The sequence below is a fragment of the Mytilus trossulus genome, unplaced genomic scaffold, assembly GCF_036588685.1.
Source record: "Mytilus trossulus isolate FHL-02 unplaced genomic scaffold, PNRI_Mtr1.1.1.hap1 h1tg000373l__unscaffolded, whole genome shotgun sequence".
NCBI classification, from domain to species: domain Eukaryota; kingdom Metazoa; phylum Mollusca; class Bivalvia; order Mytilida; family Mytilidae; genus Mytilus; species Mytilus trossulus.
This window is the reverse complement of record NW_026963340.1, coordinates 2777327-2801567: the sequence shown is the minus strand read 5'-3', so window position 1 is coordinate 2801567 and position 24241 is coordinate 2777327. Positions and strand designations below refer to the sequence as shown.

General features: G+C 32.4%; 2 protein-coding genes across 2 annotated transcripts; one reads left to right on the top strand and one right to left on the bottom strand.

Annotated features, from left to right (window-relative positions):
- Positions 1-656: 656 nt before the first annotated feature.
- LOC134701946 (uncharacterized) lies at positions 657-4574 on the bottom strand. Its single transcript, XM_063563050.1, has 2 exons — positions 3216-4574; positions 657-2119 (listed from the first exon to the last, which is right to left on the bottom strand). Exons 1-2 carry the CDS (start codon positions 4453-4455, stop codon positions 2112-2114), a joined length of 1248 nt encoding a protein of 415 aa, XP_063419120.1. The 5' UTR covers positions 4456-4574; the 3' UTR covers positions 657-2111.
- Positions 4575-5661: 1087 nt separating this feature from the next.
- LOC134702023 (uncharacterized) lies at positions 5662-23947 on the top strand. The gene is made up of 5 exons (XM_063563131.1): positions 5662-5760; positions 14107-14323; positions 14858-15090; positions 15559-15775; positions 20940-23947. The coding sequence occupies exons 2-5, from the start codon at positions 14107-14109 to the stop codon at positions 23945-23947; spliced, it is 3675 nt and encodes a 1224-aa protein (XP_063419201.1). The 5' UTR covers positions 5662-5760.
- The last annotated feature ends 294 nt before the right edge of the window (positions 23948-24241 follow it).

Here is a 24241-nt window from a genome sequence, read left to right as displayed (position 1 = left end):
ACTAAAGTTAACATAATACAAGACTAACAAAGGCCAGAGGCTCCTGACTTGGGACAGGCGCAAAAATGCGGCGGGGTTAAACATGTTTGTGAGATCTCAAACCTCCCCCTATACCTCTAACAAATGTAGAAAAGTAAACGCATAACAATACGCACATTAAAATTCAGTTCAAGAGAAGTCCGAGTCTGATGACAGAAGATGTAACCAAAGAAAATAAACAAAATGACAAGGTACATTAATAACAACAGACTACTAGCAGTTAACTGACATGCCAACTGCAGACTTCAATTAAACTGACTGAAAGATTATGATTTCATCATATGAACATCAGGCACCATCCTTCCCGTTAGGGGTGTAGTATCATACCATCATAACATATATGAGCATGCATGTAGTCAGAGACATATCTCTCTAATGCAATACTTAAAAAATATGATAAAAAGTAAAGTAACAAACACATGTATGACAGTCGTATAAAATTTCATTATATTGACAACAATGTGTGAACAAAACAAACAGGGTACATCAGTCAACATTTTGTTATAATCTTCATCACGTTGTCAGTTTATTTTGGATTTATGAGTTTGACTGTCCCTTGGGGTATATTTCGTCCCTCTTTTTAAACAATCAAATATGCCAAAAAAGAAAAGCTAAAAAGTTGTACAGAAAACGTACATTAGCAAAAATGAAATACAAAAATACAAAAATACAGAACAATAACACTATGACGGGATTATAAGTAGCGAGCCACGTCAAAATGATTTCATCAAATATAATGTTAGGACGCATTGATTCGGAAATGTATTGTTTCGATGCGTTCATTAATAAATTTAATAGAGGTTTGTATATATGTTAACAATAGTTTTGACCCACAGCTATTTAATTTCGACAATGTTTTTAAAACCCTTATGTGATTAGTTTTGCTTCCAAAACAAATTAAGAAATTTGAAAAATGTTACCAAAAAAAAAATCGCATTGATAGAAGAATTTCTAGCATTTGTTTATTATGTACACAAGAAAAACACAGCACTTCAAATTTTATACGCGGACATAAACTTTTGCTTTTAACTAACTTCTGAATGTATATTTAGACTTAATTGTTGCCTATATTTGAACAAGAAGTTTTAAAAATTCGTATTTTCTGAATTTTTGATATATCGCTGTTTGATATTAAACACTGTTTTTGCTATTCGCTGCTTCCAATAGGAATCGTTCTGGCGTTTGATTATCTAATAACTAAAACGATGTAAAGATATTACAAATCAAATAGTAATATTCTGTTAAACTGTATCAATAAAGAAAACGTTTCGTTAACATTACAATTAACAAGTCGGGGTTTCTCAGTAATTTTGAAATGTTCAAATATGAATAGAAAACACAGTTAGTCCAGACATTGAAATATGTTGTAAGTCTAGATAGTATCAAACAGTATTTTATATTGTAGTAGTGTGACAAAATATTTTTTTTGTCCTTTAAGATCTTCAACTTCGTATTTTATTTGACCTATTAGAATGTTTGTTTCGAGCGTCGCAAACGGGTCTTTGTAAACGAAACTAGAGTCTGGCATAAACAAATCTAATCCATCTATAATGCGTTTATTTAACATTATTACACCTTCTAGAACTTTTTAAGTTTTGATTTGGAACGAATGAAATTTCTCAACTCCCTAAATAGTTACATGCATTAGTAACTGAGCAACACTTAAATTTTTTTTTACAAAACAAAACCAGCTAAAAAGATCATCGCCTCAACAAATTAATGTTCTTGATCTACTCCTATAAAATACTACAGAAATTAAACCTCATAAAGTTCAAAATATATTATTATCTAAGCAGATTTAATTGAAAATAAACATTTTTCAAAATGTATTCTGAAGGATATATACTACAAGTAAAGAGGAAGCTTTTGTCTAATCGTTTGACCACATTTACATCATACTGGTACTAGTATATTAATCGCATAACATTTATATGCAACTGCTCACTTTGTTTTTTTGTTCATTGTTTTGAATTTCAGTTCCTTTTCCAGAAGAAGACGGCAAATCCTCATGAAAGTACTACAAACAACGCCATTGTACAAATCCCAACGATAACGTAGCTTTTTAAACCAGATTAAGAGTCTGAAATAATAAAGTACAGTGTTAAGGATTGAGTTTTAAATTTGCATTATACCATAATTCACTACATTTCAACCTAAATATCAAATTTGAAGATTGTCGCATACTAAAGTTCTATCCTTATAGAATGTACAGTGCAAACATATACCAATAAAGAGAGGTGTAAGATATATACATCATACAATAGACTATTTTCATAGTACCGACTTTTGACTCTGTGTTCTACAATTATTCAACAGGTTATCTACATAGTACTCTGTCAATTACGAGCAAACAGAAAAAGTAAAATCAAATGTATAATCGGTGCAATTTGGGGAAAAACGTATTATTTTCCGTTGACTTGGTCATGTATAGAAAGGATTTAAACAGTTAACTTTCCCTAAAAGTTGTACGTATTAAAATCTGGAATTTACTTATTTACAATGATCTTGCTTGACCGAGTACCAGGATGTTCTACCACATACTGATCTTTTCTTAGTTAACGTATACTAATCTGATTATCAATTGTTTGTCTTATAAAGAAAATTACCACAGTGTCACTTTACTCCTGATTAAGTTGCATTAATTCAGATTGACTAATCAGTTTTGTAATTGTGTAGCGTCATTCAAGGTTTAGGGTATTATGATTCTTTTAAACTGTTATATTATCTTAAATTCGTGTCAATTTTGCATTAGTTTTATTTTACAAATGACTCCTTTGAACACCATTTAAAACATTTGTTGAGAAGAACAAAATATCAAATATTTGTAAAATTTAGGTTCCATTTATATTATTTCTCAGCCATTTTAGTAAACAAAATCGTTCCTTCATTCTTGTAAATATTCATGACGTTATGACCTGCTGTTCCGGTTCATATTCAAAATGCCGATTTTTTTCGACAAAAAATCCAGATACAAGGGAATGATACAGCACTACTGTTAAACATAATGATAATACCGTAAAAAGGAAAGGTAATATTAATTGCTAATGATGTTTATCTCTGATTTTCAAAATGGCGATACTATCGTGACATTGTAGTAGAAAAGCAAGACTATTCCGACCAATTTTGATTTACATTATTAATGATATAATATGAAATAACAATTTGAAAGTACTTACTGTCCAAGGAGGCATTGACGTCAAATAGCGTGATGTTGCATTGGGCATCCAGACAACCTTTTGCAGTGATAGGTTGGAATAAATAATCCTCTAAATTTGCCTTCAATTCGCCTTTTTCAAGTTTATTCTGAAATTCGCGAACTATCAAATGGATATCTGCAGACTCGGTATAATTTGTATTCAAATCGTAGGTCTTCTTGTCTGCAAGGTGTACGAGCATAAGTAGTTCGTTCGACAAAGGCAAACTAATGTTAGAATCGACACTCGAAAACCAAAGAATTCCCTGTTCACTCCAACGAAGTTTATTAGCAATACTATCTGCAATTCTATTTGCCAATGTTAGTGCATCTGTGAAATCGGACAACGCACGTCGACGCCGACGTAATAAACTTTGTATTTTTGTGAAAATTTCGATTGTAAAGGCTTTAACATCTGTTAACAAGCTGTTGACATCAGTTAGTAAGCTGTCTAATGATTGTACGGTACATTCTTTCATAGTCATCATAACTCCATTTAGTGTTTCAATAACTGCTCCTTTCATTACAAGACTGGATTTTATTGTCCAAAATACACTTGCGCGATCTTTTAAGCTTAGATTGCAAAAGGAAATAGATAGATCTTGTCTGTTTGGTCGTACATAACACGGGGTATGCGAATCGAAGGCAATTTGTTTAATTTCCTTGCACGACTTTGAACACCATGGTCGTAATATCGGAACAAGAGACACTTGTAGGCATTTGCGAACAGAGTTAACCCATATCTGTCCTCCAGACGAGAAAGAACTGAAATGTTCATTGTAGAGGTTACAAAATTTGGTAGCAAATTCAAGTGCATAGTCATCTTCTGTCCCTTTACATTTGTATTTCTTTTCAAGACAATTTTCATACCACCCACAGTCTGTTCCAGAAGGACTATAACACGACGAAGGAAGAGTTAGATCTGTTGACGTGTATTCCTGTCCTTGTTGACATTTACAACAACCTTCAACTGGACCAGAACCAACATCGTACAGTTCGAGCATGCATTGGTAATGGCAGTAGGTGGCAGTTCGATCTATGCACTGGTGTTCTGCTCCAGATTTAGCTTTGATGTATGTATCTGTCAAACAAGTTCCCCATTGGTATTCGCTGTTGTACCTAGATAGTTGTATACACTCTATAGTTCCACTAGGTCCTGAATATTTAGAACACTGTGCGCATACACTCGAAACAAGAAATACAATTAAGAGAATTACCAACATTGTATTTTGCCTCACAATTAATCGACTTACCAATGTTTGTGAACGATTTTGTGTAAAAATAATGATATTTAAATTAAATGTAAAAGATATTCTTAACCCCCTTTTTAAATCAAATTTGATTTAAAGCACAGCTATATTTGTATTGCGTCCTGTCAACCGAAACTAAAAATGTGACAAACAAATAAATACCACTTCCCGAATAACAAGCTATTGAAATATAAAACAGACTAGACTCATGCTACCTTATTGCAAGTTTTTTAAAGTATTTAAATCGTTATATGAACGAAATACTTTTCATAAGATTGTCATATAGCGGCATATAGTGGCATATCGAATATATCTAGTCTTCTACCAATCTTTTATTTTGTCTACAATTCATATACTTGTTTGATTAATTCTTCACTTAATTCACTGAGGAAATGTGCCATTGTTTTGGTTGATGTACCGTTATTGGAGTTTGATGTTAATAATTTAGGCCAACTTAAAGTCTGAATATTTCTATATTGCCCTCTAATTTTGTACAACACACATGTCTTTTACAAAATACTCTACAGTGAAGATTGAATAAAAGAATTAAAAAGCCCGATTAAAGTATGAAGTTTTAGTGACTACATGGTGGATAGCAGATATAGTTCATTTCCATGTATGTTGGAGTTTGTTTTTGTAGCAAAATTGGTTTATCGCGAAAAAAAGGAATCCCTCCTGAGAGTTATGGACAAAGGCGTTTTGTTAGTGCATTATCTATCTACTGAACCTTTCAAGATTAAAAAAAAACTTTGTTTGATCTTATAGGCGTACCGTGACCTCTAAATGTATTGGAAAACCGTGCAACTCATCAATTCGAGATGTAACACGATAGCTTTTAGAGTCGTATTATTTGTATACCTTGAACATATTCTTTCGTGAATTATAATCTGAAAATGTCTTTTGCAGTGTTTGTCGATACATGCTTTCAACGACGACAAAAATAAAGTTGACGATAATTGGGCGGTTACAAATAATCATCAGACTTAGCTAATGATATAATACGAACAAACAGTTTTTTGTTAATTTTATGAAAATTTAACGTATTTAGCATTCTTTCGCCAGGAAATTATTAAAATGGGTCATAATACTTTTCTTTTGTTCCTTGTTTACGCTTTGTTGCACTGTAAATATTTCCTCCTTAGATTCCTATTCTAATTTCCTTATAAAATTGCGATGAAGATTTAAAGGAGTATTTAACACAATTGGCCAGTATATTATTTAATTTGGACAGTGAATGATCTAATAACAATCATGTAACCAATTTACAGAACTGACGAGGTATGTTATAACACAAAATGATTACATATTTAGATTCATACCTGTGATATGAGTCTTAAAGAATAATGCAGTGATTATTTAAGATTTTTTTTTTATTTTGATTTTAATGTCTTGCTTACATAGAGCGACGATTGTTTTCATTTTATGCTACTGTTATACATGTCCAAGATGTAGCTATGAATCCTTGTTCAATTCAAAATGCATGGAATGCGGTATATGACATATATGATAAGAGACTATTCGTTTTGAATTTTCATTGGAGTTTGGAATTTCTGTTGTTTTAAATTTATTTAACATCAGTTCAAAAAAGTTAAAGAGTACACCAAGAATAGACAGCATTTTACATTGCACATATGTTTCAAAACTGTAATTTCATTGTGTTTAAATGAGGGGCGAAAGATGCAAGAGGGACAGTCAAACTCATATATCGAAAACAAACTGACAACGTCATGGTCAACAAACAAAAAGACAAACAGACAAATAATAGTACACTAGACACACCAGAGAAAACTAAAGACTTAGCAACACGAAACCCACCAACAACTGTCAGTGATCTATGGTCTACGATAGAATAAGCGGATCTTACTCCACATGTGGCACCCGATTAATTGATTACTCGTTTGCTTCCTCCTTATGTGTTTGTACAAATATTTACATATATCATACATAATTATAGTTATATCGTACTTGAGATAATGTTTCATGTGTTGACTACTGGCACATGCTCGCTTTTCGAAAGTTTTTCAATATAAAAAATGGCTTGCAATTCATCATCCAATTCAAACGTTATTCCTCCTAATTATCTAATACATTGTATATATATTTGTTTTGTTAACGTAATAATATCTTTATTCATATGTATGTGCCCTGTGGTTATTGACATGTTGCTTTAGTAAAAAGTAAAATCACAAAAATACTGAACTCAGAGGAAAATCATTTTGGAAAGTCCATAATCACATGGCAAAATCAAAAAACAAAACGCATCAAAAACGAATGGACAAGAACTGTCATATTTCTGACTTGGTACAGGCATTTTCAAATGTAGAAAATGGTGGATTAAACCTGGTTCTATAGCGCTAACCCTCTAACTTAAAGTGATATTGTTGGGTAATACAGTACAGCGGTGGCTTATTTTCTTTGATTTATAATTTGCATTCGCAACTATTGTCTACAATGCATCGATGTAGAATTATTAATATAAAGTAGAGATTTACGTGTTATACTTTGCCTTTCGGGATCCGGATTTTAATTGGAGTGAGTTGAGAGACTTGCACCATGTTGAAGACCTTCCTGTGAGATAAAAGTGCCATTCTATTGAAACAAATTGTTTTATGTTATGCATGGACTTGCACAATTCTTTCTTTGGACAAATTTCAGAAATGTTAAGGATCACAATTTATTTTCTATAATGTAAAATAAGTCCAAACATAAATACGATAAGGTAAGAAAAAACATCCTTCAAGGAATAAGTGGTGTTGATAGTTTATATAAAAAAACCAAATGCTATGCTTTGCTGCAGAAGACCTAGACTGATATCCTTGGTCGACTGTAAATCCAATTTTCCCAGTGTTACCATAATGGGGAAAATGACAATTTCCAGAAGCAAATGTAAATGCTATGTAAAAAGAAACTTTCCAAAAATTATTAGAAAAAAATCGTAATATGTATAACATTTAAAAGGCAAACTCTTTATTTATAAAATTTATAAACCATCTTTCTTTGTCAATCGATGTTGGTTTGTTAAGGCACATAAACAAATTGCAGGGTTGAGCTACATGCAGTTGCTATATGTATTCATTCACGAGCGTCACTGTTGAAGTTGTATAGTCGAGACGCGCGTCTGGCGTACACAAAAGTTAATACTGGTATATGTGAGAAGGTTATTCTCAACCTTCTTGTTTTGATCAGTGGAATAGGTTGTGATTCATTTCTTCAATGATATATACTACTGCTATGTACTGTCCGCTGTAGTTTGATATAATAAATTTAACTACACAAGGTGGTTGTAATATATCCCAATATCTTAAGTATAACAGTACTTCACACTTAAATGTAAAATCTGATGAAATATTCCAGAATATATGTGTTATATACTCCAGGTCCCCGCTTCATCTACACCAAAGAAATCAGTAGCGCTAGAATGAAAACATTGGTTGGAAGGTTATACAAAATACACAAACAAAACAAGGAAACAAATAGACCAACGAGATAAACTTCCTACTTAAAAAAAACACATTTTTTATTATCTTAGTCATACGAAACTTCAGATTAAAAATAAGTGATGCATATGTTTTTATGACTAGATTTTGTGGCTAGATTTTATTATAAAACTTATGCACACATACTTTGTTCTCAAGAACATTCTTTATATTGTCCAAATTAGGAAGAAATTTCCTTTTTTGAATTGTGTGCTTCCAGTAAATAATTCGCCGATATGTTTACCGTTAGCAGTGAATTTAGCACGACCTTTCTCGTAAAAGGGCGATTGCAATACGCATTGATCTGTCATTGAAATAAACTATTATCTTTTTGTACATGTTATACACGTGCTCAATACCCATGCTTCTTTCTTGATTGTATACTTTATATGTAACATTCCCAAATGTGTCCATCCCCTCAAATGTGTCCGATTCCCCAAAACGTGTGTATTCTCCCCAAACGTTTCTATTCTCCCAAACGTGCCAGTCATGTTAAATATTCTCCAAACCGCCTTAATGTGTCTGATTTCATTACTCCTAAACGTGCCCGATAATTGTTATTCGCCAAAACGTGTCCACTATTAAACGCCAGAACGTCTCACGTCATTTTGGAGCTTATACATGCATGTCCTAAATTGGTAACGTTTACGGCTATTTTACAATGGGGGACACAGGTGATGCAGTTTTTTTAGCATTAGTTAGTTCAATGTCGGTTTATAATGATTATCATAATTGCAAATTAATCTTTAACATATAAAATAACCTTTGACTGAAATTGATGACTGTCAAGTTGCAAGTGTTTCATACTCATTTAGAGCGGACATACCTATATTTCTAGAGTTAAATAATCGTTTACTATCTAAATTAGTTTGTACTAATAAACTTCGATGGTGCCTTTTATATTTATCCGAATTTTGCTTGGCGGGCTTTCAGCAGAATTAACTTCCCTTTTTTCAACAGTTCTTATACTGTAAAAGCTATTCAAATCATATACGGGTTATCATTTTTTCTAAATTCTAGGTTTTCAGCATCCCCAAAGGCACACGACAAAGAGACCTTACGTCCAGTGCCAAATATTTCATGCATTATTTGAAATACATCATGTTAATAATACATATACTGTAGATTGGTTCGACAAATGTATTATCATACCGGAAGTATTGGATTTGGCCTAAATTTTTACAGTTATTCAGGATTTAACACTAGTTTGGATTTTCAAGTCAAAGATTTAAGAGCGAGTAAAAACCCATTTTTAATGACTTCAGTTAGAAACTACTTAGATCTCCATAATGTTATATGATGCTGTTTTAAATGAAATGTGCGTAAAAAATAGTACAATAATGCACAGAAGACGAAGTTTATGATATATACATGCATTGATTCAAGAATTGAATAAACATTATTTTTCACCAGTCACTCGTTTCATTTGATTTCAAGCATTACTAAACCAATTGAAATTTAAAATTGAGAAAAAATACGTCCTGATATGATTTTTTTTAAATTTCTGCTAAAGAGATAAATGTATTCAAGTAGCATATGTTTTTAAATCTCAGTTTTGAATATATACCAAAACAAAGAAATAAAAAAAAATAATTTATTTATACAAACTGAAAATCAAATAACAAAAGTTGTTAATCTAACCCCAAACATTATTGTTTAAAGTTTGCATTAATGGGCTTGTTTGGTAACACTATAAGGAAACAATTTACTTTTGTACGGGTTGTTATTATTTCCTCATTTTTGTACTGAAAAGTTCGAAAAAATAAATACGGCTTGATACCGGAAAAAAATTGTCTAGCATCAATGAGTGATTTAATATGGTAAGATTATTAACAATTCTACAATGTTATCGCTTTCCCTCAACCCCACATCTTTTTATGTATTGTAACATGATGCAGAGCCAAAAGCTTTTAATTCAGGGTTTTCCGTTATTTGCTGTCTGCCTAATTTGTTTTTCGTTAGTTGTTCTAGCTTTATATTCCCTGTTTTGTTTTTCTCTGTTGAACTAGTTTACATTTTGTACTGACGGGGGTCTTGAATAATTTACTATATTTAATGGGTCAAGGCCGTACAGTATATAAATTTAAATACTTAAATAAAATGATTAACTGTAAAACATCCATAGGGATCTCTAAATCTATTTGAATTTAGTTTCTACATTTTGCTCGTGCTAGTTTGGTTTTAAAAACTGATAGTGGAATGATCATTTTGATTTCATTTGTGCTGTTCGATCTTGGAATTACGATGACTTCATCGTACACGTTTTCTTACTTGGTCTCGCCGTATCTTTTCTTTAGTACTTACTATATATATCTAAGTATTTTGAAAACTTTAATTTGCCTTACATAAATATTTTACAGTTACCCCATGTGCATGACGTTGAAATAAATGTGCAGTATAAGCGTCACTGATGAGTCTTATACGGACGAGTGCGTCTGGCGTATTAAATTACAATCCTGTTACCCTGTAAAGTAAATATAATAAAGTTTCACCAATAATTATAATTTTACAATTAGTCAATGATCACGACGATACAAAAATATGCAGTATAGACTTTGATTTGACTAACCTTTCCATTTTACACTTAATTCACACTGAAGACGTCATAAACACACAGTATTAAGGTCATTTTAGAGCGTCATTGATGAGACTATTGTAGACGAAATGCAAATTTGGCAAACATCACTGAAATGATGGTCTATATGATCAATATTCCTATTTACTGTCAACAGTAGTTTTAGTACAATAAATTTAACTGCAGATTGGAAGTTTAAAAATATCGCGGTATCTTTAGTTTTAAAGAAGACATAAACGCATAATCTGATAAAAACACCAGAATTATATATGTTTGATATTATTCAGGTACGCATTTGTCTACATCAGATGCATCAGTGACACTCGAATCCAAACAATTGTTTGAAAGTTAAATCAAATAAACAAACAAGGACAAACAAGGAAAACTTCCTGCACAAATACCTTTCTATACCTTTAGCAATGCTCTGAGTTGTTCAAATACAGTAAAACATGCCCTGTTGAGGAGAAATTTAATACCTCAGATGAAAAGATAAATGTATACATGTCCTTTGTATATATTAGTATAACAAAGAAATACAAAAACATTTTCACAATACCCACTAAAATCAAATACCAACCACTGTGAATTTAACCTACCAAATAGTTAGCAAGATTTATCGAGTTAGTAAACGCTATACGGAAACAATAGATCCTTTTACAGGTTGTCATTATTTCCTTATTCTTGTACTGAAGAGTGAGATAAGGTTAAAAACGATTAGATACGATTAGATATGAAGAACAATGCGTTGTATCAATGAGTCATTCAATATGTTAAGGTTATTAACAATTTTTATTTTTGATTGTAAATTCAAATTGCGATAAGACGTGTCACGGTACTTGTCTATCCCAACTTCATGTTTTTGGTTTTCTACAAAAGAGGGGCGAAATATACCAGAGGAGCAGTCAAACGTATAGATCGAAAATAAACTGACAACGCCACGGCTAGAAAAGAAAAAAAGAAACAGACACATTTTAGTACACAATACACAACATAGAAAACTACATCTTCGCTAGCCAAGGGTTACGATCCACTCCCGCTCTCTTCACCCTTGGTGGATTGAGATAACATTTTGGAGACACAAGGTAAGGATTTTTTATTGGTTGCAGTCAGAACTCACTGCATCCAATCAAAATGCGCCTATAACATGATCACGTGTAAATGTAGAAAGTGTTTGTAAACAATTGCCACGTGTTTTTTGTGTAACAAGCCTTTACATCCCTAAACATACGACTATATTTAGTGAAAACTTGAATGTTTTTAATCAACAAATAGAAGTTCCTGTGTATGTTTCATGCACAAATGCATGAATGTTGACATATGCTTCTATTTTCGGCTTTACCAAGTGTGTAGAATCTAGACGCTACCGTGTTTTTACCTCCAAATTGAAGAGTTCAAGTGCTACCATTGGTCAAGACTAATGTATTCAGAATTGGCGTGATTTTTTATCTTCCGATAGATGGCGCAACATTGTTATCACAAATGTTGGCTCAATCCGCCAAGGGTGAAGAGAGCGGGAGTGGATCGTAACCCTTGGCTAGCGAAGATGAGAAAACTAATGATTAAGACTAAGCAACACGAACCCGACCGAAAACTGGGGGTGATATCAGGTGCTCCGGGAGGGCAAGCAGATCGTGCCCCACATGAGCGCCCATGGTGTTGCTCGTGTGATTATAAATCCAGTAAATAGTCGAATTTGGTAGTTCACATTCGTGGTAAAAATGGAAGTGGATTTTAGTTATGATACATGGAACATATTCCATGATATCCACAATGCGTGATGCCGTCCGTAAAATTTACGAAGGGTGATTTTAACTTCACAATTTGGAACTCTTGGTTAAATAGTTTCCTTGTGAGCAGCAACCCTCTATACTATCAAGAAATATAAATAAGAAATACAAGCCTGGGAATATCGTTTTAATTGGAAGATATATACTCCGTCTTAATGTGATGCTGCAACCAGAGTTCATTTTTTAAAACTTTAATGTTCTGGAAGAACACATGCCTAAATTATATATATGTTGTGTACAAGATGTAAGTTTGTACAAATTACAATTTGTACAGGGTTTTTGTACAAGTTTAAGTTTTTTGACACCTACCTTCATGCAACCGGTGATACAGGTTTATCTTATAAAAAGTACCAGTGTAATGTTTTAAATTCAAAAAAATATACTTCAAACTAACATTTAGTGCTATTCCCCTTGTCTTCAAACTGGAAACGAGGATACCTGAATGGTTTAAATTCCAATTTTATTATTTTCCTTATACCAAATTCATATCCATACAAAATCTGTGTGTGGTCTTATACTGTTTTTGTATCAATGCACAGTATTAGACTGTATCATGAAGTTGTGAAATTATGACAGAAATATGCGACGCAAAAGACTGTGTGCTTGCATCGTCCATATTTGTTTAGCAGGTTATAAAACACTGATAACTTGTACAAAAAATCTGTACAAATTATAATTTGTACAACATTACAACTTGTACACAACATATAGATGGAAAGAGGAAAACGTGTACAATTAGAAGGAAAAAAAATGGTCATAGAAATCCAGAGTGATAACATTTTGTGTAATTAATATAATAACCTAAAAATATCAATATTTTCAACCACAAGGACAAAAATGAGAATTTTTCTGATATTTATTCGATAGAATTAAACTACTGTCCCATGTTAAGGGGAGGGTTGGGATCCCGCTAACATGTTTAACGCCGCCACATTATTTACCTATGTGCCTGTCCCAAGTCAGGATTCTGTAATTCAGTGGTTGTTGTTTGTTTATGTGCTACATATTTGTTTTATGTTCATTTTTGACATAAACAAGGCCGTTAGTATTCTACTTTGAATTGTTTTACATTGTCTTATCGGGGCCTTGTATAGCTGACTATGCGGTATGGGCTTTGCTCATCGTTGAAGGCCGAACGGTGACCTATAGTTGTAAATTTTTGAGTCATTTTTGTTTTGAGGATAGATGTCTCATTGGCAATCATACCACATCTTCTTTTTTATATAAAAAAAAGGGTTCAATCATAAGCATATGCTATAAACGATGTTAAAACGACAAATTAGACTACTTAAATGAAGAGCTGCCATTTCAAAATGGCGTTAATCTGGAACATTCTATTTTTTTCCCATTTAGTCCCTAGTGGGCAATTGCACATGTCTGCAATTTTGAAGAGTTGTAAGATAAACCACAATAAAGAAATACGTACGAATCGCTATTTCTATCTGATTTTGTTTCTTTCGTTATTGCTCGTTCTCATTTGACTTACTTTCACAATTTGAAACAGGAAGTGTCATTTTTATTTCACTTAGTGATGTTCTTGCAAAGAGCAATTTCCTCCTTTATTGGGTACATATTCTTACTTGTCTTCTTCCTTTTCTATATAGAACTTTCGTCTGTTCTTGTACTACTTGTTGTTCATTTTCCAATCCCTTCTCGCTTGTACTCTTTATTCCTCCACATTCTCCCAGCTGTGTTTTCACTCTCTAACCATATTCTTTGTATCTTAATCTAGGAAATATTTTAAATCAGTTGTATTTAAAAAAAGTTATAGAACGTTTTATTTCAGATGGCTCTCTCACTTACGGTAGAAGAAACAAACTTCCTTCGCTTGGTTGCGTTGACCATTGGTGTTGCCCCAAGAGCTGTTCGTTGCTATTTTGACGGAGTCTTACATCCAAACAATCTTCAAACTACACTACTGAATCAACAAAAGACAATAGATGATTTAAGATATCGCAAAAAAGTTCTAACATCAGTTCAGTACAACACATTATTTCATTCGGGTAGGTTTAATATATGAAAGTGTTATTTTATTACTTTTTAACGCGGTCAAATTTACACAAATTCCCCTCCTCTTTGATAACATTTTTTTTCTATCAGCGTCAAATTCCACAACAACAACATATTTAGAAAAAGGTCGACTCTTTTTAGCAGTTTTAGTTAAACTCTAATCTATGTACCAATTTAGACAACCAAATGTCTTGCAATAAACATCTTATGCAAGAACATATCAATATTGAAGCAATAGAAATCTTAGATACGCCATCAGATCAAGTATTAAGAATAATGTAACAATTGTTGACATTCCTGTCCTTAATTCCTTAACACATTATGCATAATCAACCCCTTTTAGGAAAATAAAATTTGCACGTTTTTAAGTGCAATGTTTGGGTTTGAGCATTCTATATAAAGGTAAATCCAGTAAAGAGCTTGGGAAATTAATAAAGTGTTCTTTTCGAAATTGATATACTCATATTTTCTTATTGCTTACAACTTTATCATAAATGTTTTTCACTCGCACTATTATCTTCATACAGGATCTGCAGTTACATCTAAGAACTTCGACATTACATTAATGATATGCCTTCTGAGGAATATAAGTGGAATAGCTCCCCCCGTCACAGGATATGATACCCTTCCATCACCAACTGATATAAGCAAAGGAGCTGATTTATCTCGCATCAAACATTACAGAAATAAAATAGCGCATTCAACAGACTCAAAAATGCTGACACAAGAATTTGAAGATGCTTGGAATGATGTTAGCACGGTAAGAAATATCATTCAGTTTTTTTTTAAATATATCAGCCATGTTATATGTAGCTCTAACGCTTATATGTATGCCAGAATTCAACTATATAAATACTGATGTCCGGGTCATATAATATATTATGTCCTTACGTTTATCCATATAAATAAATCATTGATTCTCAATTATTTTGATTAGAGCGTTCTTTATGTAGGTAATCGCTGGAATTAACTAGCTAATGTCTTATGATGTGCAGGATGTTATCTATTGAATGTTTACCACCTTTTTAGTACTATGTTAGCTTGCTTTTCTTTATGAAAAAGATTTTAAGACAAATGCGTAGAACAAAATTTAATTACATTATTCGAAATACCTGAACTGCTAATGTTTGCTTATTATTTGTAGGGGAATATGCATAGTACTTTAAATCTGTCAAAAATGGCCTTGCTATATCATTTCCTTTACCAGACCTTTTCTTGCATATTTCAGGCAATAGGAAGACTTGGTGGTAGCGTTTTTCAGCAAGAATGTTTTTCTTTAAAAAGTTCCAATTTAGACAGTGAATGTTATAAAGACATTTTGTTGAATATTCGCCATTTCCAAGATGAAGTATCGCATACCATGGCAAATATGATTGAAGCCTTGACAAAAAAGACAACTGACATGGAAAACATTTTGCAAGACACAATTCCTCAAAACATTAGAGGTAAAGAATATGTACAACTCAATAAACTTATAATTGAATGAACCAGATGAGCCAGCCAAATTTAGCTAGAAATGAACTACCCTATACTTTATTATGATATTATTACGTAAGTATTTCTGTATTGGCCTGAGGAGAAGCCGAAGGCCAACACAGCTGGCCGAGGACAAATCACAAGGCCAATACATAAATACACGTAATAGTATCTCTATTAATTAACTACATTGTTAAAATATTTTTTTTTATTTCATTTCACAAGATATTAAATATTTTTACCTTGAAGTGGAACTATCCTAATCTCAGTTTCTTTTTATTAAATGCAATATATAATTATCTGGTTCTGTTTCCATGTGTCTTCCGCATTTTCTCATCTGGTAATTTTTGTACCCTTTCCAGTCACTATAAAGTGTTAAAATTTTAATTTAGACGCAACACATAAATAGTTATTAGAAAGGTACTGCCATTGCATGTGTTATGCAGAAACTAATTTGAATATATTAAAAAAATAATAATGTAGGAGTTGAAAATAATACAATTATCCATTTGCCAAATGACCAAAGAACAAAGGTTTGCATCATTACAGAATGCATATGCCTGGTTCGGGTTTAAAAATAAATGATAGGTTACCAAAAAAAAAGCGAAAGTAAACAGTTTCGTAGTATTTATACCATCGTGAAATTATGAGGTCGTCAAGAAATGTACTCATGCCCAAAACCTGAAATAATTCCATCGTCTGCTTTAAAAATCATTTTTTAAATTAATGTGATCGTCTTTAGTCTGAAGTATATGCCATGAACTTTACAGCATGTTTATGATGACTAAATTAAAACGGCGTCTCCCAAACAACTGTTTACTTTCAGTTTGTGTTTATCGTGACTTTTCATATAAAAAATAGAGACGTTCCGAAATCCTGTATTTGTGTCAACTCGCAAAATATAGAATAACTCGGCCAATACACAAAAAAAATCTGTATTGACCGAGTTGACACCTTATATCATGTATATTGCATAGGCAGTTTTCATGATATTAAGTCCGATAACAGTGTAGGTAATTGATAATAAAAATTATTCAAATATCTAAAAAAAAAAAAAAAAAAAAAAGCATACTAATGTAATAAGTTTTAATTCTCTTGAATACCCCGTTTTAAATTTACTGCTCCTGAGCTTTTGCCCCATGAAACTAAATGAAACTTCTGCGAGTTATAAAAAAGTAAAATGATAATAAAAGTATAATTGCCATTAAAATAGATCTGATGCAGAAAGTCTTATGGGAACTCGTTTGCCATATTTTTAATGGGCTCCACAGATAAATTTAGTACATTTTCTTGTTCAGCTATGATAGATAGGATATATAAATGTTGGTGTTTTAGAAGAATGACTGGTTCATTGCAAACTCAGAGAAAGCACTAGTAAATATTTGCCTAAATGCATTATTGGGGTTCAGGAATGTATATTTATTCAGATCGGATTTCGCCAACCACTTTGTCTTGATAATGTTTGTATACTCACCTCCTGGTACATAAATTATTCTAATGCAATTTGGATGTAACAATTTTTTTCATTGGCTAAAAGTTGCCGTCATATCCACAGTTGACTAGGCGTAACTAAGGAGGGACCAGCCATTTTGAATTGGTGAATCAACAAATGTTCGATTACTACTATAGAATCGAAAATAAAACAACACCTACCTCGAATTCGCCGTTTTAATGTAATTTATCCGAATTTGAAACGTACAGGTAACGTAATAACGTCCAGTTTGCAAGTTTTCATTTGTATGACGTCACGTTTAGCCATGACGTCTTTGTGCCAAAATCATTCAAGAAGTTTCGCGGATTTTTTTTATTTGACATATTTAGACATTTTTTCAAGTTTAATCGGATTTTTTTTGTTTGTTATGCATTAGAATCGGAATAACAGTACTGTAGTTAAAGAGTTGCCACCGTCAATTTTGATTTGACGGTCGCAAATCTCCGTTTTACTGTCTCCGCTACGCGTCGCCAGTAAAACTGCATTTGCGACCGTCAAATCTACAATTGACGGTGGCAACTCTTCAACTACAGTACTGTTATTCCTTAATTACACTACCAATAATTAATAAATACATTTCTTGTTCATTTATAACCTCTGATAAATCAGTACTGTACTGCTTCATGATACAATTGTAATGTTTTATTTTTTGTAAATTCAGTAATGCTGAATTTAATTCTTATTTTAGTTCTGAAACTTATCTTTTTATATTCAGTAATAATTTATCAGCATTGTGACAATCCTTTTTTTAGTACTGTATTAAATTATAAGCCTGGCACCTTTTAATAACTTTTTACAGTACCGAGATTTTTTTCTTCAATAAAGATAAATACAACAGTAGTATGCCGCTGTTAAAAATTCATAAATCGTTTGAGAAAAAGACAAATCCGGGTTACAATCTAAAACTGAGTTAAACGCATCAATTATAAGAGGAGAACTACGACACAACAGAAACACAACATTAAAATGTAACACACAAAGAAGCTAACTATAATATAACAATGGCCATTTTTCCTGACTAGGTACAGGACATTTTAAGAGAAATGGTGGGTTGAACCTGGGTTTGTAGTACTGATTTTATCGGAACTGTACCTGTGTTGCTTTTATTTGTACTATTTAAGTACTGATATTTTAGGTACTTTAACAGTACAGAAAAAAATTAAAATGAAAATAAAATACCGAACTCAAAATGGAAAGTCCCTTTTCAATCAAAAAAATCATAAGCTCAAGCACACCAAACGAATGGGTAACAACTGTCTAAAGAAACTCCGACTCATTTTATTATGAGAAGAGGTTGGCAGGGCCCGTTCTCATAGGAGTGCCGACAATTTGTTGTAAAAAAATCTACCTCCAAAATCAACAAATGTTGCGATTAGGCACTCAGTCATACTGATCACTTGTTTTTCCTTGTTGCATTTTTACCTTTTTTTTCTGTAAACAAAATATGCCGTATGGTATCCCAAAGTAATGAGTTTATACCGTATTCTACCAATGTTAAAAGGCAGTGTGAATTGATTTTTTATAACTTGATTTTTCAATTTCACATGGGGAATGGTGGTATACAGGGTTGAAAAATCAAAAGTTCTGATATAACTGATTTTTGCCAAAGCTTAGGTATCTTATACACACAAGGAAATCCTCCAATTTGCTGTTCAGGGTTTACAGAACACCTAAAAATAGGAAAAAAATCTAAGTGAAATAAATTTACAAAAGAAAACCTGGAGGTAAGAAAAGAAAGGGAAACAGGAAGGAACATAACTGTTTTCGTTTTTTGATCTAGGCCTTGCATATATGAAATAAAGTATAAAAAGTCTAAGGGAGCTACATGTACCGATTGATTATTAGGGGGAGGGGAGTCTAGGATTACAAGTTTTTACCTGCCTTTTTATATTAGTTTATCTTGACATGTTTTACATACATTGTTATCCTACTTTTATTTTTGCCAAGTTGCTCATCCTGCCTTTTTAAATCAAAACTCCTGTCCTACCTTTTTTCAAATTTCATCCAATCCTCCGTCCTCACAATAAAACTTTCACCAAATTAATAAATATACAAGGACAATGCGTCTATTCTTACCAAATCGAAATCAAAACTGAATTGACTCCACGATATTATTTTTTGAAATACGTAGTTTTTAATGAAATACACCGTGGGCTTAGTAATAGTAATGTAAAATTGAAGGTAACGAATAGTTAATAAATAAAACGTGTATTTAATTGTACCAAATCAGGAATATGACAGTTGTTGTCCGCAGGCACTTGTCTCAGAAATTGTCCCCACTATATACCTTAAAATAACACAAGGTTCTTAACTTGCATTTCAGAAAAATGTCAGGCGGTGACGAAATTCCGTTAAATGCCGCTTTCTGTGCTGTCAACCCGACTAAAACTTGTTATATCGTAAATCTAAATTGATTTATTTTTACAATGGTGTATAACGTCTTCTATATATCTCGGTTTCCGATTGGTAAATTTAATGGGAAAGTCTTAATGATTCTCGGAGTTATCTGATCTTGTTTCATTTTCATACGTAAAGTCAAGAGAGAGTCTGAATGACATTGACTTCATAGGAAAATGTGTATCTGAAAAAGGAAACTCGTAACTTAGAAGACATACCACAAATAACACTTGTTAGGCTGTTTTTTTTTAGGTATCTTATACAATTTTACTAACTGGGAGATAAATTCTGTTCAGTCAAAAAAATGACAGTTTTTTTTTTCTAAAACAGTTTTTTATAATTAATCATTTACTGCGAAACGTTTATTTTCAAATTTTCAGCGGTTGGAATTTTTTTTAAGGAATTCATTTCTCCTCCCAGACATCAGAATTGAAAATATTACCAGCGTATTGATTGTGATTATTTGCATAATGACAAGATTATATTTTCAGTTTGACTACAAGACATAGCAAGAACCATGTGACATCTTACGAACGTCACTGATGAGTCTTATGTAGACGAAACGCGCGTCTGTCTTACTAATTTATAATCCTGGTACCTTTGATAACAACTTTCTGATGAAGGATATTTGTTATTATAATCCGAAATATTTAACATTTGTTCATGGTTTTATTTTTTTGTGAGATTTTACCGATTAAGGATTCATCGTTGGCTACTGTTCGGACATTTTATATATATCTGTATATCCGCTTTAAATACAGGCCCCACACCTAATCAATTGAAATATCAAAATCATACACCAAAGTGTTCTTAATATAAATGTTCATTCAAATATAAACAATAATATAATGAGAACTAACATCATTCCAAAATACTGTGAGAAAAGACTGACTGTACGTCTTATTTACTTAAACAGTAGAGAAATATTGATAAAGACAAGAGGGTGACTTAAAAGTAAAAACTGATTCGGTAGGGCAATAAATAAGTCCATAACACACTCTGAAAACTATCAGCACTGTAACAGTACTGCAAAAAATTAGTATTGATATAAGTATGAAATTCAGCAGTACTGATTTTACAAAGCGTACCACGTGAAAATATCGCTATGAAGGTGTTTAGTACTGCTTTACAAAAAAGGTAGAAAAGTGCAAGAAACATGTGAGTAAATTCTTGGTAGTGTATTTTTCAATATGTTTTAGATAGACCAATTCACTGACTTCTTTTTCTCCTTCATTTTTCATTAGCTCTTTACAACAACGAAATTTCGAAGTGGAAGCAGGAGGATTCTAAATTTGTTTCAACAAAACAATCAAAACAAATATTGGATTATTTCGACACTGAAGTGTTTTTGACTATCACGGGTAATTCTGGAGTTGGAAAATCGTTTACAACAAAGCATGTAGCATTACATATGCTTTCAAACGGATATGATGTTTTGCCTGTTAGAAAACCATTCGATATTTTAAAGTTTGTCTCGCAAAATGCGAAAATTGTGTTTGTGTTTGACGATGTTTGCGGAAAGACCCATTTATTACACAACGAGATGGAAGATTGGGAAAGATATTCTGACGAAATTGCAAATTGTATACTCGGAAAAGATGTAAAAATATTGTGTAATTGTAGGTTACAAATATTTCAGAGTAAAGAATTCGAGTCATTGCAACTGTTGAGAAAGTGCCAAATTAATCTTCTGACCAGTGAATTTACACTTTCTGAAAAACGTTTGATTGCATCAAAATATGTATCCGAAGAGGTTTTGAAGGAATTATCTGATGAATGCATCAAACTTTATGATTGCTTTCCTTTATTATGTAGAATGTCCAAAACATGGGAGGCGAGTAAAGCGTTATCTTTTTTATTAAACCCATTAAGTGTTTTTGAAAATGAATTAGAACAGATGAAAAGAAGAGAGAAACTAAATTTTTGTGCTTTACTTCTTGTGACTATTTTTAACAACAATTTTGATAATGGATTGCTCACTGATGACATAGATATAAACGATCGTAAAACATTAGATGATATAATAGAAGAATGCGGGGAAACACGAGGTACCTCAAGAGTTTTAATTAAAGATCATTTAGACACATTGATTGGAGTTTATTTAATGTTCGAAGACAATTCTTACCGATTTACAAATGAAAGGTTATTTGAAATGACATTTACTTTTATGGCTAAAACATTCTTGAAATTCATGATCAAGCATTGTAAAGTATCAATGCTTTGTGATAAATTTGGTCTTGAGTGTTTAGATGAAGGCCGGCAGCATTATCATTTTTTCGTGCCTAGTCATTTTGAGAACTACTTCTTTGAACGGTTATTAAAGGAAGCAGATACTTATAATTTCCTTGATATTTTCGATTGCAAACAAATGACTGATACAAAATACAGAGCACAATTCCTTGCATTTTGTAAAACATTTGATTCTGAAGAAATAAATAGGATAATGGAATTATCCTACTTTGGTATTAACCTCCTTCATCTTATATCGAAACGTGGGTACATCGATTTTGCTGCATTCTGTTTAGGGAAAGGCGTTGATATAAATAAATATGATGACATAGGAATGACCCCATTACATAAGGCGTGCAAGTATGAAAATGTAAATTTAGTCGTTTTTTTGTTGAAAGCGGGCGTGAGTGTAAATTCATACAAATCGAGAGGATTTACTGCATTATTTGGAGCATGCATGTCTGGAAAAATACATGTTGTAAAACATCTTTTAGAGAATCGAGCAGACCCGGATTTGTGCAGTGGCAGGCGTTTGATACCATTATTGCTAGTTAGTGAAAAAGGCTATTTTGAAATAGCAAAACTTTTAATACAATTCGGGGCAGATATAAATCAACAAGATATTATGGGTTTTACAGCTCTTCATCACGCTTGCATTAAAGGACATGAAAAAATAGTCGAACTTTTATTAGAAAACGGAGCAAATGTTGACAAAAGTTCCGATGATGGTGAAACACCGTTACATTTCGCTTGTGCTTCATCTTCTAAAAACGTAATGCAGTTGCTTGTTGCAAAGAGGGCTAACTTATTAGCTTTATCACGAAAGAGTGGTTTATCGCCTCTGAGACTTCTTTATCGCGATCAAAGGGATAGTTTAATCATTCTTTTACAGACAGCTACTCTCAATGACGACATTAACCCGATACTCCTATATGCATTAGAAGAAAATGATCAAGATCTTTTGGAAATTATAATGGAAATTGATTTAGAAATCAACAGGTACTTGAAATCCGGAAAATCTGCACTTCATATCGCTTGTCAAAATGGCGATTTAGAAATTGCAAATGTATTAATAGAAAATAAGGCTAATGTGAATATTTATACAAAACAAGGCGAAACAGTGATGCAGCTCTCTTGTCTAAGTAAAAATTGTGACTTAGTGAAACTGTTGATAACTAAAGGGGCTAATATAGTCGATTATAAACAGTCTATAGTTTTACCGTCTCCTCTTCATATAGGATGTCTTTTGAATAATTATGAGATGTGCTCAATATTTCTTCAAAAGGATATTTGCATTGATGTTAATGCAAGTGAAAAACTAACATTACATGCCGCTTATTCGATTCGATCCCCTGAATATATCAATTCTTTATTGACAAAAGTTGGTCAGTGGCATGATACATGTGTAACTCCTTTAGAAATAGCATGCTTTGAACAAAACTTAGATATAATGGAGCTTCTATTAAACAGTGGAGCTGAACCAAACAGTTGTTTTGAAACAGAAAGTTTTCCACTATCTGTTGCCTGTATTTTTAAAAATGAAAATATGGTAGAAGTTTTATTGAACAACCATTCAAACGTTAACACTGCTACATGTATTGACGATGTATGTCTCACGATATTTCAATGTGAAATGGCAGTTGATATTATAGAAATAATTGCATATAAACGGTTTAATTATCTTAATATTCCTGAATTTCCAATATCAGCATTACATATAGCAAGCATCTGCAATAATGAGAATATTGTTAAGATGCTTTTAGATAGCAAAGCAAGAATAAATTTAAAATGTTCTGTTAATCCAGTGATGCTTCAAATTTTAGCCAATAATTGTCAGAGCACTTATAGGCCTGAAATAGCATTCAACAAATATTTTAATTGCAGTATTATTCACGATATTCTTCCTCTCCACATAGCTTGTTTAATGGGAAATGATAACATCGTCGAAATGTTGTTATTACAAAGCAACATTGCTAACCTTCCTAACTATATAGACAGTCCAATTCTAATAAACACAGACTAGGTTATATGCATTCATGGTTTACTCGTAGATTTTGACTCAGTTTCCGGAGAAGAGCAGACATTTATGTTATCCCCAATACAGATCGCATGTTTCAGTACTCATTGGACAATTTTAAAAACGCTTCTAAAACACGGGGCTTCTATATTCAAAACTTGTCGTATATCAAATACTATACTGGCAGGTTTTTCTAAAAACATGCAAGAGCTACAAAGCAGTGAAATTGACGGAACAGTTTTTAAAACATCAGTTGAGACGTTTTTGTTTGAAACATTTGTCAAAAGTTGTATCTTAGGT

Coding starts and splice junctions, on each gene's coding strand:
- LOC134701946 (XM_063563050.1), bottom strand. CDS start 4,455: ATGTTGGTAATTCTCTTAATTGTATTTCTTGTTTCGAGTGTATGCGCA.
- LOC134702023 (XM_063563131.1), top strand. CDS start 14,107: ATGGCTCTCTCACTTACGGTAGAAGAAACAAACTTCCTTCGCTTGGTT. Junction 14,324..14,857: donor CAACACATTATTTCATTCGG/GTAGGTTTAATA, acceptor ATCTTCATACAG/GATCTGCAGTTACATCTAAG. Junction 15,091..15,558: donor CTTGGAATGATGTTAGCACG/GTAAGAAATATC, acceptor TGCATATTTCAG/GCAATAGGAAGACTTGGTGG.